Source organism: Symphalangus syndactylus, chromosome 4, assembly GCF_028878055.3.
Source record: "Symphalangus syndactylus isolate Jambi chromosome 4, NHGRI_mSymSyn1-v2.1_pri, whole genome shotgun sequence".
NCBI classification, from domain to species: domain Eukaryota; kingdom Metazoa; phylum Chordata; class Mammalia; order Primates; family Hylobatidae; genus Symphalangus; species Symphalangus syndactylus.
The window spans coordinates 118,311,173-118,326,378 of NC_072426.2; the positions used below are offsets into that span (position 1 = coordinate 118,311,173).

At 41.5% G+C, this 15,206-nt stretch overlaps 1 protein-coding gene across 6 annotated transcripts in view; it reads right to left on the reverse strand.

Moving 5' to 3' along the window:
- The window catches only part of ANAPC10 (anaphase promoting complex subunit 10), a 396,428-nt gene that overhangs the window by 306,806 nt on the left and 74,416 nt on the right, over positions 1 to 15,206 (reverse strand). For 4 of the 6 annotated variants that reach the window (XM_055276023.2, XM_055276024.2, XM_055276022.1 and 1 more), the window contains exon 5: positions 1,428 to 2,417. The exons of the other annotated variants lie outside the window; for them this stretch is intronic. In XM_055276023.2, coding sequence (XP_055131998.1) covers positions 2,187 to 2,417 — 231 coding nt within the window. In that variant the 3' untranslated portion in view covers positions 1,428 to 2,186. Of the gene's footprint in view, positions 1 to 1,427; positions 2,418 to 15,206 lie in introns of those variants that run through there. 6 annotated transcript variants of the gene reach the window in all.

A 15,206-nucleotide genomic window follows, 5' to 3' on the forward strand; every position in this document is an offset into this window, starting at 1 on the left:
TAGATGCAATAATAAATGAAAAGGGGGATATCACCACTGATCCCACAGAAATACAATCTACCATCAGAGAATACTACAAACACCTCTATGCAAATAAACTAGAAAATCTACAAGAAATGGATAAATTCCTCGACAAATACACCGTCCCAAGACTAAACCAGGAAGAAGTTGAATCTCTGAATAGACCAATAACAGGCTCTGAAACTGTGGCAATAATCAATAGCTTACCAACCAGAGTCCAGGACCTGATGGATTCACAGCGAATTCTACCAGAGGTACAAGGAGGAACCGGTACCATTCCTTCTGAAACTATTCCAATCAATAGAAAAAGAGGGAATCCTCCCTAACACATTTTATGAAGCCAGCATCGTCCTGATACCAAAGCCTGGCAGAGACATAACCAAAAAAGAGAATTTCAGACCAATATCCTTGATGAACATTGATGCAAAAATCCTCAATAAAATACTGGCAAACCGAATCCAGCAGCACATCAAAAAGCTTATCCACCATGATCAAGTGGGCTTCATCCCTGGGATGCAAGGCTGGTTCAACATACGCAAATCAATAAATGTAATCCAGCATATAAATAGAACCAAAGACAAAAACCACATGATTATCTCAACAGACACAGAAAAGGCCTTTGACAAAATTCAACAACCCTTCATGCTAAAAACTCTCAATAAATTAGGTATTGATGGGACGTATCTCAAAATAATAAGAGCTATCTATGACAAACCCACAGCCAATATCATACTGAATGGGCAAAAACTTCCTGAACTTTTAAAAAAAATCAGATTTCTTTTATCTCTAAGACTAAGACCCTGTTGTTTACATGACTGTTTTCCTTATCAGACTAAAGGAAAACATCAGTGCCTAGTGTATATTTCTATTCTTATTTCCTTCATTCTTTCCATTTCCTTTAGTCCTTATTCGTGGTCTTCTCCTTCAATCCTCTCTTCTACCCTACCCAGCATCTGAGAAGTATAATGTGCTTAATTTGGTGATTCCAAATAAGTTTTGGCTACAGACTTTTTGGTGATCCTACAGATCACCTATCATGCTTTTTACTTCAAAGACAACAAAATGAAAGTAATAATACAATTCTTCCCAGAACTTACAGGAAGAAGAGCAGAGTTTTTAATGAGTGAAAAAGTGAAACCATTTTCTATGGTATCCAAATAAATTAGTATTCTCTGCCAGAATAAAGCAAACACACTATTTTTTAAATAATATTCACTATTTAATACTTTAGTGTACCCAGCAATGCATGAACCACAGAGAGCAATCTTTTCCAAACAAGAGTGAATCTAGGTAAATTCTGTGGCTAAATAACCATCCCCCCCAAAAAAGTAATACATCTGGAGAAAACAGAATACAAAATCAAATCTACTCATTTTAAACCATGGAAAAAAACACATTTCCACGTATTTCTTTAAAATCTTTTAATATATATAAAAAATTTCACATACTTTTATGATTTTATGGGATATATGACTGCCCAGGGAATGCTACAATGTCAGACATGAATTTGAAAATAACTCTTCCATAAGTACTGCTAGAACTGAGATGTACAGGAGATTATACAGGCAATCTTCACATAGTATCATTAGGATACAGACAACCCTAGGGCTGTAAGTATTCCGTGAAGGTAAATATGAGACAATTAATTATACTCCCCATATTAGATTGGTTCTCATCAGACACCTAACACTAAGCTTATTTGACACTGTTTTTAAAAAGATCCAGTATTAAAAGAATAACCTTCCTCTGGGTAGAAAAAAATAGTAATTTTGACCTATTAAAGATGATATATATTGATAAAACACAGTCTTGTTCCCAAATATGCAATAAATCATTAATGTATGCACACTAATGAAATAATAACCTAGCTATTATAATTGTGTATATACTGAAATTTTCAGTTCAACTCTTTTATTTTGATACGAGGGAAAATAAAATGATTGGCTTCAAATCCATTTTTAGTAATGTAAAATATGTGAGCTTTATTACATGTTAAAGAAAATAAAGATAATATGACCCCAAATTTATTTGTCAAAGCCACAATAAAATATTTTTAAACATATACAAAATTACAAATAACTGATGCTTTGTTCAATAAAGGTACCTGATATTTAAATATAGGATAAAACAAAGATACGTTTAATGATTTTCATCTCATTTTAAAGTCACCTTATTGAACGATACATCATGAAATCTATAGTTGTACATCTAGGAAATTTACCAATAGAGCTCTCTTCTACCGGTGTGTATATTTTAATTTGTCTCATATGGGTGTCTCTTCCATTTTGGTGATTGGCTAGAACAGCAATCTGTATCATGAATGTACGAGTTGGCTTCTTATGATTGTCAGTTAAGGGAACATGAATCCAGCCACTTGGTTCCACCAATTCCAGTTGCTGCCAAGGGAAAAAAAATTAGATTATGCCTTTATTCAACGAATATAATTTATAATAATGAATGCATTCGATAATAAAATTAACTTATAATTAACATTTTGCTCAACAAAAGAATGACAATATGATGATAATCACTACCAGTTATTGGTCACTTTTACCATGGCCTACTTACAGTTGCTAAGCACTTTACATGTACCATCTTAGTAGACAAAATAAAAATAGATGTGCTTCGTGTTTACAGAACTCGTAAAATTTATACAACTTGTACTCTCTGCTAGAATAAAACAAACATACTAGAAAGCACATGTCTCACAACTTTTAAAAATATGTGAAACACAGATAGCTGACTAGACACAAGTAGTATGTGCCTTCTCCATGAAGAGGAACCAGAATAGTAAGTAGATACTCGTATTTTGAACAGATAATCTAGGAAAGAAGGCTAGGATTCATCAGGGAAGAGATGGGAAGTACCAGAAGTAATTAAGGACAGGGTTCGAGGTAGCTTGCCCAGGCAGAGAACTTACTCACAGCCAGGAGAGGCTCCTGGATGTGGGGAAACAATATGAGAGATATGGAGATACTCCCAGGGCTCTACACTCTGAAACAGGCTTATAGGATCTTAGTGATGAGAGAAACCCTCTACCAACTAGGGCCTTGGGCCTGACATAATGAGTTGTCTACAGACTGTAAAAAGACGTTACTCCAGAAAGGAAACTCAGAATCCCACGGGCATCCCACATATCCAGGAGCAACCTCAGCTGGGTGCCACTTGGAGAATCTAGATACTGGAGATCTAGAGACATGGCTGCTGCTGCTGTGCTGGTCTAAGGAGGGAGAAGGGAGACTTGGCGCTCCCATGCACTCCTGGGAAGGTCCCAACTAACCTGCTGCAGGCTGTTGTTGAGACAGACATGAGAAGACCACACTCCCCACAGCTTCTTGCCCATGCTACTTGCCTGGGAGGAACCCACCCTCTCTAGTTCCATCATCAAAGACGAAAGGTAGATAAAACCATAAAGATAGGGAGAAACCAGAGCAGAAAAGCTGTAAATTCTAAAAATCAGAGCACCTCTTCTCCTGCAAAGAAATGCAGCTCCTCGCAAGCAACGGAACAAAGCTGGATGGAGAATGACTTTGACGAGCTGAGAGAAGAAGGCTTCAGATGACCAGAAATAACAAACTTCCCCGAGCTAAAGGAGGATATTCGAACCCATCTCAAAGAAGCTAAAAACCTTGAAAAAAGATTAGACGAATGGTTAACGAGAATAAATAGCATAGAGAAGACCTTAAATGACCTCGTGAAGCTGCAAACCATGGCATGAGAACTATGTGACACATGCACAAGCTTCAATAGCTGATTCGATCAAGTGGAAGAAAGGGTAACAGTGATGGAAGATCAAATGAATGAAATGAAGTGAGAAGAGAAATTTAGAGAAAAAAGAGTAAAAAGAAATGAACAAACCCTCCAAGAAATATGAGACTATGTGAAAAGACCAAATCTACATCTGATTGGTATACCTGAAACTGACGGGCACAATGGAACCAAGGTGGAAAACACTCTTCAGGATATTACCCAGAAGAACTTACCCAATCTACAAGGCAGGCCAACATTTAAATTCAGGAAACACAGAGAATGACACAAAGATACTCCTCGAGAAGAGCAACTCCAAGACACATAACTGCCAGATTCACCAAGGTTGAAATGAAGGAAAAATATTAAGGGCAGCCAGAGAGAAAGGTCGGGTTACCCACAAAGGGAAGCCCATCAGACTAACAGCAGATCTCTCAGCAGAAACTCTACAAGCCAGAAGAGAGGGGGGCCAATATTCAACATTCTTAAAGAAAAGAATCTTCAACCCAGAATTTCATATCCAGCCAAACTAAGCTTCGTAAGTGAAGGAGAAATAAAATCCTTTACTGAAAAGCAAATGCTGAGAGATTTTGTCACCACCAGGCCTGCCTTACAAGAGCCCCTGAAGGAAGCACTAAATATGGAAAGGAACAATCAGTACCAGCCACTGCAAAAACAGGCCAATTGTAAAGACCATCGATGCTAGGAAGAAACTGCATCAACTAACGAGCAAAATAACCAGTTAACATCATAATGACAGGATCAAATTCACACATAACAGTTTTAATCTTAAATATAAGTGGACTAAATGCTCCAATTGAAAGACACAGACTGGCAAATTAGATAAAGAGTCAAGACCCATCAGTGTGCTGCATTCAGGAGATCCATCTCACGTGCAGAGACACACAGCCTCAAAATAAAGGGATGGAGGAAGATCTACAAAGCAGACGGAAAACAAAAAAAAGCAGGGGTTGCAATCCTAGTCTCTGATAAAACAGACTCTAAACCAACAAAGATCAAAAGAGACAAAGAAGGCCATTACATAATAGTAAAGGGAGCAATTCAACAAGAAGAGTTAACTACCCTAAATATATATGCACCCACTACAGGACCACCCAGATTCATAAAGCAAGTCCTTAGAGACCTACAAAGACACTTAGACTACCACACAATAATAATGGGAGACTTTAACACCCCACTGTCAACATTAGACAGATCAATGAGACAAAGTTAACAAGGATATCCAGGAATTGAACTCAGCTCTGCACCAAGCGGACGTAATAGACATCAACAGAACTCTCCACCTCAAATCAACAGAATATACATACTTATCAGCACCATATCCCACTTATTCCAAAATTGACCACATAGTGGGAAATAAAGCACTCCTCAGCAAATACAAAAGAACAGAAATTATCACAAACTGTCTCTCAGACCACAGTGCAATCAAATTCACAAACAGTCTCTCAGACCACAGTGCAATCACATTAAAACTCAGTATTAAGAAGGCCGGGCGTGGTGGCTCACGCTTGTAATCCCAGCACTTTGGGAGGCCAAGGCGGGCGGATCACGAGGTCAGGAGATCGAGACCGTGGTGAAACCCTGTCTCTACTAAAAAATTCAAAAAATTAGCCGGGCGTGATGGCGGGCGCCTGTAGTCCCAGCTACTCGGAGAGGCTGAGGCAGGAGAATGTCGTGAACCAGGGAGGCGGAGCTTGCAGTAAGCCGAGATTGCGCCACTGCACTCCAGCCTGGGCAACAGAGCGAGACTCCGTCTCAAGAAAAAAAAAAAAAAAAAAACTCAGTATTAAGAAACTCACTCAAAACCGATCAACTACATGGAAACTGAACAACCTGTTCCTGAATGACTACTGGGTACATAACAAAATGAAGGCAGATATAAAGATGTTCTTTGAAACTAATGAGAACAAAGACACAACACACCAGAATCTCGGACATATTCAAAGCAGTGTGTCGAGGGAAATTTATAGCACTAAATGCCCACAAGAGAAAGCAGAAAAGATCTAAAATTGACACACTAATACCACCATTAAAAGAACTAGAGAAGCAAGAGCAAACACATTCAAAAGCCAGCAGAAGGCAAAAAAATAACTAAGATCAGAGCAGGACTGAAGGAGATAGAGACACAAAAAACCTTCAAAAATCAATGAATACAGAAGCTGGTTTTTTGAAAAGATCAACAAAATTCATAGACCGATAGCAAGACAAATAAAGAACAAAAGAGAAAAGAATCAAATAGACGCAATAAAAAATGATAAGGCAATAATATCACCACTGATCCCACAGAAATACAAACTACCACCAGAGAATACTATAAACACCTCTACACAAATAAACTAGAAAATCCACAAGAAATGGATAAATTCCTGGACATATACACCCTCCCAAGACTAAGCCAGGAAGAAGTTGAATCCCTGAATAGACAAATAACAGGCTCTGAAATTCAGGCAATAATTAATAGCCTACCAACCAAAAAAAGTCCAGGACCAGATGGATTCACAGACGAATTCTACCAGAGGTACAAAGAGGAGCTGGTACCATTCCTTCTGAAACTATTTCAATCAATAGAAAAAGAGGGAATCCTCCCTAACTCATTTTATGAGGCCAGCATCATCCTGATACCAAAGCCTGGCAGAGACACAACCAAAAAAGAGAATTTTAGACCAATAATCCTGATGAACATTGGTGCAAAAATCCTCAATAAACTACTGGCAAACCAAATCCAGCAGCACATCAAAAAGCTTATCCACCATGAACAAGTCAGCTTCATCCCTGGGATGCAAGGCTGGTTCAACATACGAAAATCAATAAATTTAATCCATCATATAAACAGAACCAAAGACAAATGCCACATGATTATCTCAATAGATGCAGAAAAGGCCTTTGACAAAATTCAACAACTCTTCATGCTAAAAACTCTCAATAAACTGGGTATTGATGAGATATACCTCACAATAGTAAGAGCTATTTATGACAAACCCACAGCCAATATAATACTGAATGGGCAAAACCTGGAAGCATTCCCTTTGAAAACTGGCACAAGACAGGGATGCCTCTCTCTCACCACTCCTATTCAACATAGTGTTGGAAGTTCTGGCCAGGGCAATCAGGCAGGAGAAAGAAATAAAGGGTATTCAATTAGGAAAAGGGGAAGTCAAATTGTCCCTGCTTGCAGATGACATGATTGTATATTTAGAAAACCCCATTGTCTCAGCCCAAAATCTCCTTAAGCTGATAAGCAACTTCAGCAGAGTCTCAGGCTACAAAATCAATGTGCAAAAATCACAAGCATTCCTCTACACCAATAACAGACAAACAGAAAACCAAATCTTGAGTGAACTCCCACTCACAATCGCTTCAAAGAAAATAAAATACCTAGGAATCCAGCTTACAAGGGATGTGAAGGACCTCTTCAAGGAGAACTACAAATCACTCCTCAACGAAATAAAAGAGGACACAAACAAATGGAAGAACATTCCATGCTAATGGATAGGAAGAATCAATATTGTGAAAATGGCCATACTGCCCAAGGTAATTTACAGATTCACTGTCATCCCCATCAAGCTACCAATGACTTTCTTCACAGAATTGGAAAAAACTACTTTACAGTTCATATGGAACCAAAAAAGAGCCCGCATTGCCGAGACAATCCTAAGCAAAAAGAACAAAGCTGGAGGCATCATGCTACCTCACTTTAAACTATACTACAAGGCCACGGTAACCAAAACAGCATGGTACTGGTACCAAAACAGAGATACAGACCAATGGAACAGAACAGAGCCCTCAGAAATAATACCACACATCTACAACCATCTGATGTTTGACAAACCTGACAAAAACAAGAAATGGGGAAAGGATTCCCTATTTAATAAATGGTGCTGGGAAAACTGGCTAGCCATATGTAGAAAGCTGAAACTGGATCCCTTCCTTACACCTTATACAAAAATTAATTCAAGGTGGATTAAAGACTTAAATGTTTGACCTAAAACCATAAAAACCCTAGAAGAAAACCTAGGCAATACCATTCAGGACATAGGCATGGCCAAGGACTTCATGACTAAAACACCAAAAACAATGGCAACAAAAGCCAAAATTGACAAATGGGATCTAATTAAACTAAAGAGCTTCTGCACAGCAAAAGAAACTACCATTGGAGTGAAAAGGCAAAAAAGGCAACCTAAAGAATGACAGAAAAGCAATCTACCCATCTGAAGAGAGCTAATATCGAGAATCTAAAAAGAAACAAATTTACAAGAAAAAAACATCAAAAAGTGGGCGAAGGATATGAACAGACACTTCTCAAAAGAAGACTTTTTTTTTTCTTGCACACAAAACAATAAACATTTTCTAAAAGTACATATGAACAAAAAGATGCACATCAAACATATTAGGAAGGTTGCACATGGGAAGACGGGGAATAGAAATGGGGGGTGGGAATTAAAGAAAATAAATGAGAGAGGGACTTTGTATGGATCAATGATAATAACTCAATCCTCTATCTGACAAAGAAGAAGGAGAAAGAAGAGGAAGAAAAAGAAAGTGGGATAAAGGATCAGAAAGGGAGGAAAATAGAAAAAATTAGAGTATGACTCCAGGGTAGACCTGTTTTGTTGTCGCTTGGTTGGTTGGTTGGTTTGTTAGTTGTATTTTTCATATGTTTCGCCATGTTGGCCAGGCTGGTCTTGAGCTCCTAGCCTCAAGTGATCGACCCGCCTCAGCCTCCCAGAGTACTGGGACTACAGGCGTGAGCCACCACATCCAGCCCCCACATTGCTTCTGGCCTCTGTGGTAGACCTCCCAGACGGGGCGGCTGGGCAGAGGCGCTCCCCACATCCCAGACGGGGCGGCCGGGCAGAGGTGCTCCTCACTTCCCAGACGGGGTGGCCGGGCAGAGACGCTCCTCACTTACTAGATGGGGCGGCCAGGCAGAGGGGCTCCTCACTTCCCGGACGGGGCGGCCAGGCAGAGGTGCTCCTCACATCCCGGACGATGGGTGGCCGGGCAGAGGCGCCCCTCACTTCCCAGACGGGGCGGCCGGGCAGAGGTGCCCCTCACATCCCAGAAGGGGTGGCCGGGCAGAGGCGCCCCTCACTTCCCACACGGGGCGGCCGGGCAGAGGCGCCCCTCACATCCCAGAAGGGGCGGCCGGGCAGAGGCGCCCCTCACATCCCAGAAGGGGCGGCCGGGCAGAGGCGCCCCTCACTTCCCGGACGGGGCGGCCGCGCAGAGGCGCCCCTCACTTCTTCCCAGACGGGGCGGCCGGGCAGAGGCGCTCCTCACTTCTTCCCAGACGGGGCGGCCGGGCAGAGGCGCTCCTCACTTCTTCCCAGACGGGGCGGCCGGGCAGAGGCGCTCCTCACTTCCCGGACGGGGCGGCCGGGCAGAGGCGCTCCTCACTTCCCGGATGGGGCGGCCGCGCAGGGGCGCTCCTCAAATCCCGGAAGGGGCGGCCGCGCAGGGGCGCTCCTCACATCCCGGAAGGGGAGGCCGCGCGGGGGCGCTCCTCACATCCCGGAAGCGGCAGCCGCACAGAGGCGCTCCTCACTTCCCGGACGGGGCGGTCGGGCAGAGGCGCTCCTCACATCCCGGACGGGGTGGCCGCGCAGAGGCGCTCCTCACTTCCTGGACGGGGCGGCCGGGCAGAGGCGCTCCTCACTTCCCAGACGGGGCGGCCGCGCAGAGGGGCCCCTCACTTCCCAGACAGGGCGGCCGGGCAGAGTTGCTCCTCACATCCCAGACAATGGGCGGCCGGGCAGAGGCGCTCCTCACATCCCAGACGATAGGCGGCCAGGCAGAGACGTTCCTCACTTCCTAGACGGGGTGGAAGCTGGGCAGAGGCGCTCCTCACCTCCCAGAAGGGGCGGCCGGGCAGAGGAGCTCCTCATAACCCAGACGATGGGCGGCAAGGCAGAGACGCTCCCCACCTCCCAGACGGGGCGGCGGCCGGGCAGAGGCTGCCATCCCAGCACCCTGGGAGGCCAAGGCAGGCGGCTGGGAGGCAGAGGCTGCAGCGAGCCAAGACCACGCCACTGCACTCCAGCCTGGGCAACACCAAGCACCGAATGAGCGAGCCTCCGTCTGCAGTCCCAGCACCTCGGAAGGCCAAGGCGGGCAGAGCACTGGAGGTCAGGAGCTGGAGACCAGCCTGGCCGAAATGGCGAAACGGCGCCTCCAGCCAAAGGAGAAAAACCAGGGAGGGGTGGTGGCTCGCGGCGGCAATCCCAGGCAGCCCGCAGGCCAGGGTAGGAGAATCACGGGAGCCGGACGCAGGGAGTCTGCACCGAGCCGAGTTTACTGCAGCCTGGGCCACAGAGGGAACGAAGGAAGGGAGAAAAGGAAGGAAGGGAGAAAAGGAAGGAAGGGAGAAAAGGAAGGAAGGAAGGAAGGAAGGAAGGAAGGAAGGAAGGAAGGAAGGAAGGCAGGCAGGCAGGCAGGCAGGCAGGCAGGCAGGCAGGCAGGCAGGCAAAAGAAGACATTTATATAGCCAACAGACACATTAAAACATGCTCATCATCACTGGTCATCAGAGAAATGCAAATCAAAACCACAATGAAATACCGTCTCACATCAGTTAGAATGGCGATCATTAAAAAGTCAGGAAACAACAGGTGCTGGAGAGGATGTGGAGAAACAGGAACACTTTTACACTGTTGGGAGTGTAAATTAGTTCAACCATTGTGGAAGACAGTGGCGACTACTCAGAGATCTAGAACTAGAAATACTATTTGAGCCAGCGTTCCCATTACTGGGTATATACCCAAAGGATTATAAATCATGCTACTATAAAGACACATGCACACGTTTATTGTGGCACTATTCACAATAGTGAAGACTTGGAACCAACCCAACTGTCCATCAGTGATAGACTAGATTAAGAAAATGTGGCACATATACACCATGGAATACTATGCAGCCATAAAGAAGGATAAGTTCATGTCCTTTGCAGGGACATGGATGAAGCTGGAAACCATCATTCTAAGCCAACTGTCGCAAGGACAGAAAACCAAACACCACATGTTCTCACTCATAAATGGGAATTGAACAATGAGAACATTTGGACACAGGGCCCACCCCGGCGCCTCTCGTAGGGTGGGGGGCAGGGGGAGGGATAGCATTAGGAGAAATACCTAATAAAAATGATGAGTTAATGGGTGCAGCAAACCAACATGGTACATGTATACCTATGTAATAAACCTGCATATTGTATACATGTACCCTAGAACTTAAAGTATAATAAATGAATGATAGAAAGAAAGAAGGAAGGAGGGAGGGAGGGAAAGAAAAAAGAAAAGAAAGGAAATTAATTCTGACATGTGCTACAACATGGATGAACCTTGAGGACATTATTCTAAGTGAAATACACCAGCCACAAACGACAAATACTGCATGATTTTGCTTAGATGAGGTACTTAAGAGTAGTCAAAAATCATAGACACAGAAAGCAGAATAGTGGTTGCCAAGGGGAAAGAGAAATTGAAAATTATTGTTTACATGGTAGAGAGTTAAAGTTTTACAAAATGAAAAGAGTTTTGAAGATGTATAGTTCTTAAATACTGTAAGATTAAATACTATTGTACTAACATAAGAGAAATTATGTAATGGGTCACAAAATCAGCACTACTGCCAACCCAAAGACTACCAGGTCACTTGTGAATAGGAACCACCCACCACCTTTCCCATCACTCAATACTCTTTCCTTGATATCAGCTGCTATGGTATGAAACCTACAATGGTGTAAACAGGATCCATTAGAGTTTCTCTATGAAGACATCGACATCTCTCAGTCTGGCTTCTGGATCTTCTGCTTCCTATTAGCAACCTTTAAGTCACTATCTACTCTGGTTATGACTTAACTTAAGAGCAGATGTAACCTGCCAGGCATGCGCTGATTTACAGTGTTAACTGCAGCATAAACAAAGCTTACATTTAAAAAAAAGGAAGTAATTCATCAGTAAAAAATATGTCAAATATTAAGTACAAAACTGTTTACATGTCTTCCTACTGCCATGGAAAATAAATGAAGGAAGGAAAAACTACTTGATAGTTGCTTCAGTAGTTGCTCTTTTCTCCCTACTCTCACTACTTCTCCTTTACTAACCATATCTGTGACTTAATGAAATTCTATAGAATCTTACTAGGAGAACTGTCAACACATGAAGCAGCAGATTCTAGAATTTTAACCATCCTTTCACTTAGAAAGAAACTGAACAAGTTAACATTAATGATGACCTAGTTCTGGAGAAAAAAGGTCTAATATGATCCAAAAGAAACTTCAGAAGTTCCAAATGTGTTAAAAGGAAGCAGCTACCACAAAAGCAGCTTAAGAAAGACAGATGCCAACTCAAAAGGCTCACTATGGAAAGCAAACTCTTCTGCCCTAGTGAAGAAGGCGACCAGCTAAGAAGATGACTTTGAAAGTCAAAATCGGTCCCCCTGCTACACATGGTCAAATCATTCATTTTGGACTAGAAAATCGGAAAAGTTTCTATACAGAGAAACTGCTCCAGAAGTTGTTCCTGGAGAGTTAAGATTATATAGCTTAACTAGTCTTAAACTAACTTATTTTTTTAAAAAGACGCATAACAAAAGAAGAACAACTAGATAGTGTTCTACTAATCTGCATGACAATTCTGAATAAATTTGAAGTCAATGTCAATTAAAAAGAATAATTTTATCAAAAGCCCGAGATAGTAAATACATTTTAAGAAGAAATTACAGAAAATCTTTGGACTGAAAAAAGCAAAACTATTTCCAGATTAATCATATTTAACTATCATTAAAAAGTTACATACATATGTAGATAATAAAAATTTTTAAAACTTACAAAATTATATACATAATATTCTTTATTTTTGTTGTAAAAGGTTAAATATCTTTTTCTAACTTTTATTTTAGGTTCAGAGGCACATGTACAGGTTTATTATAAAGGTAAATTGCATATCATGAGGATTTGGTATAAAGATTATTTAGTCACCTAGGTAATAGGCATAATACCCGATAGGTAGTTTTCCATCCCCACCCTCCTCCCATCTTCCACCCTCAAGAAAGTCCCAGCCACTATTGTTCCCTTCTTTGTGTCCATGTGTATTCAATGTTTAGCTCCCACTTAAAAGTAAGATCATGCAGTATATGGTTTTCTGTTCCTGTGTTAGTTTGCTTAGGATACTGGCATCCAGCTCCATCCATGTTGCTGTAAAGGGCATGATCTCATTCTCTTTTATGGCTGCACAGTATTCCATTATGTGAAATTTAGAATTCCAAAATGTGATATATGTACATTTTAAAAATCTACTCTACTACCGATGGGCTTTTAGGTTGATTCCATGTCTTTGCTATTAGCTGCAATGAACATACATGTGCATATGTCTTTATGGTAGAAAGATTTATATTCCCTTGGGTATATACCGAATAATGGAATTTGTGGGTGAAATGGTAATTCCATTTTTAATCTCTTTGAGAAACTGCTAAACAAACTGCTTTCCACAATGGCTGAACTAATTTACATTCCCAACAGCAGTGTTACTGATTTTTGTACACAGTGTAAGGAAGGGATCCAGTCTCAATCTTCTGCCTTTGGTTAGCCAGGTATCCCAGCACCATTTATTGAATAGGGAGTCCTTCCCCCATTGCTTGTTTTTGTCGACTTTGTCGAAGATCAAATGGTTGCAGGTGTGCATCATTTCTGTGCTGTCTATTCTGTTCCATTGGTCTATGTGTCTGTTTTTGTATCACTATCATGCTGTTTTGTTAATGTAGCCTTATACTACAGTTTCAAGTCAGGTAATATGATGCTTCTAGCTTTGTTCTTTTTGCGTAAGATCACCTTGGCTATTTAAGCTCTTTTTTGGTTCCATATGAATTTCAAAACAGGTTTTTCCAATTCTGTGAACAATGTCATTGGTAATTTGATAGTTATAGCACTGAATCTGTAAATAGCTTTGGGCAGTATGGCCTTTTAACAATATTCAGTCTTCCTATCCATGAGCCTGGAAGGTTTTTCTCATGTGTTTGTATCATCTCTGATTTTTTTTTTTTTTTTTTTTGAGTAGTGTCTTGAAATTCTCATTTCTGCTTCTTGGTTACATGTATTCCTAGGCAGGTTTTTCTCTCTGTGGCTACTGTGAATAGAACTGCATTCTTGATGTGACTCTCAGCTTGGATGTTGTTGGAGTATAGGTATGCTACTGAGTTTTGTACACTGAAACTTCAGGTTTTGTATCCTGAAACTTTGTTGAAGTCATTTATCAGATCAAGGAGCTTTGATACAGAGTAACTACGGTGTTTTTGTAGGTCTAGCATCATATCATCTGCAAACAGTATTAGTTTGAGTTCTGATCTTCCTATTTGGATGCCTTTATTTCTCTTGCCTGATTGCTCTGGCTAGAACTTCCAGGACTATGCTGAATAGCAGTAGTGAGTGAGGGCATCCTTGTTTCGTTCCAGTTTTCAAGAGGAATGCTTCCAGCTTTTGCCCATTCAGTAGGATGTTTGCTGTGGGTTTGTCAAAGATGTCTCTTATTATTTTGAAGTATGTTCCTTCAATGCTTGATTTGTTGAAGGTTTTTGTCATGAAAGGATGTTGAATTTTATTAAAAGCCTTTTCTGCATCTATTGAAGTGACCACATGCTTTTTGTTTTCAGTTCTGTTTATATGGTGAATTACATTTATTGATTTGCATGTGTTGAACCAACTTTGTATTCCAGGGATGAAGCCTACTTGATGATGGTGAATTAGCTTTTTGATGTGTTGCTGGATTCAGTTTGCTAGTATTTTGTTGAAGATTTTTGCATCTATGTTCATGAAGGATATTGGCCTGAAGTTTTCTTTTTTGTTGTTGTTGTGTCTCTGCCAGGTTTTGGTGAAAGGATGCTGTTGGCCTCACAGAACGAATTAGGGAAGAGTTCCTCTTCCTCAAAGTTTCAATAGGATTAGTAACCAGCTCTTCCTTACACAATCAGTAGAATTTGGCTATGGATATGTGTGGTTCTGGGCTTTTCCTGGTTGGGAAAATCATTACTGAGCTGTTTAGGGATTCAATCTCTTCCTTGTTCAATCTTCAGAGATTATATTTCCAAGAATGTATCCATTTCTTTTTCCTTTTCTTTTTTGGAAACAAGGTCTGGCTGTAATGCCCAGGCTTGAGTGTGGTGGCACCATTTTTGGCTCACTGAGAACTCTGCCTCTCAGGCTCTAGCCATCCTCCTACCTCAGTCTCCCATGCAGCTGGGATTACAGGCGTGAACCACCATACCTGGCTAAAAAGAATGTATCTGCTTCTAGGTTTTCTAGCTTATGTGCAAAGAGGGGTTCATAATAGTCTCTCAGCGATTTTGGATTTCTGTGGGGTCAGTGGTTACATCCCTCTTGTCATTTCTGACTGTATTTTGGATCTTTTGTCTTTTTTTCTTTATTAGTC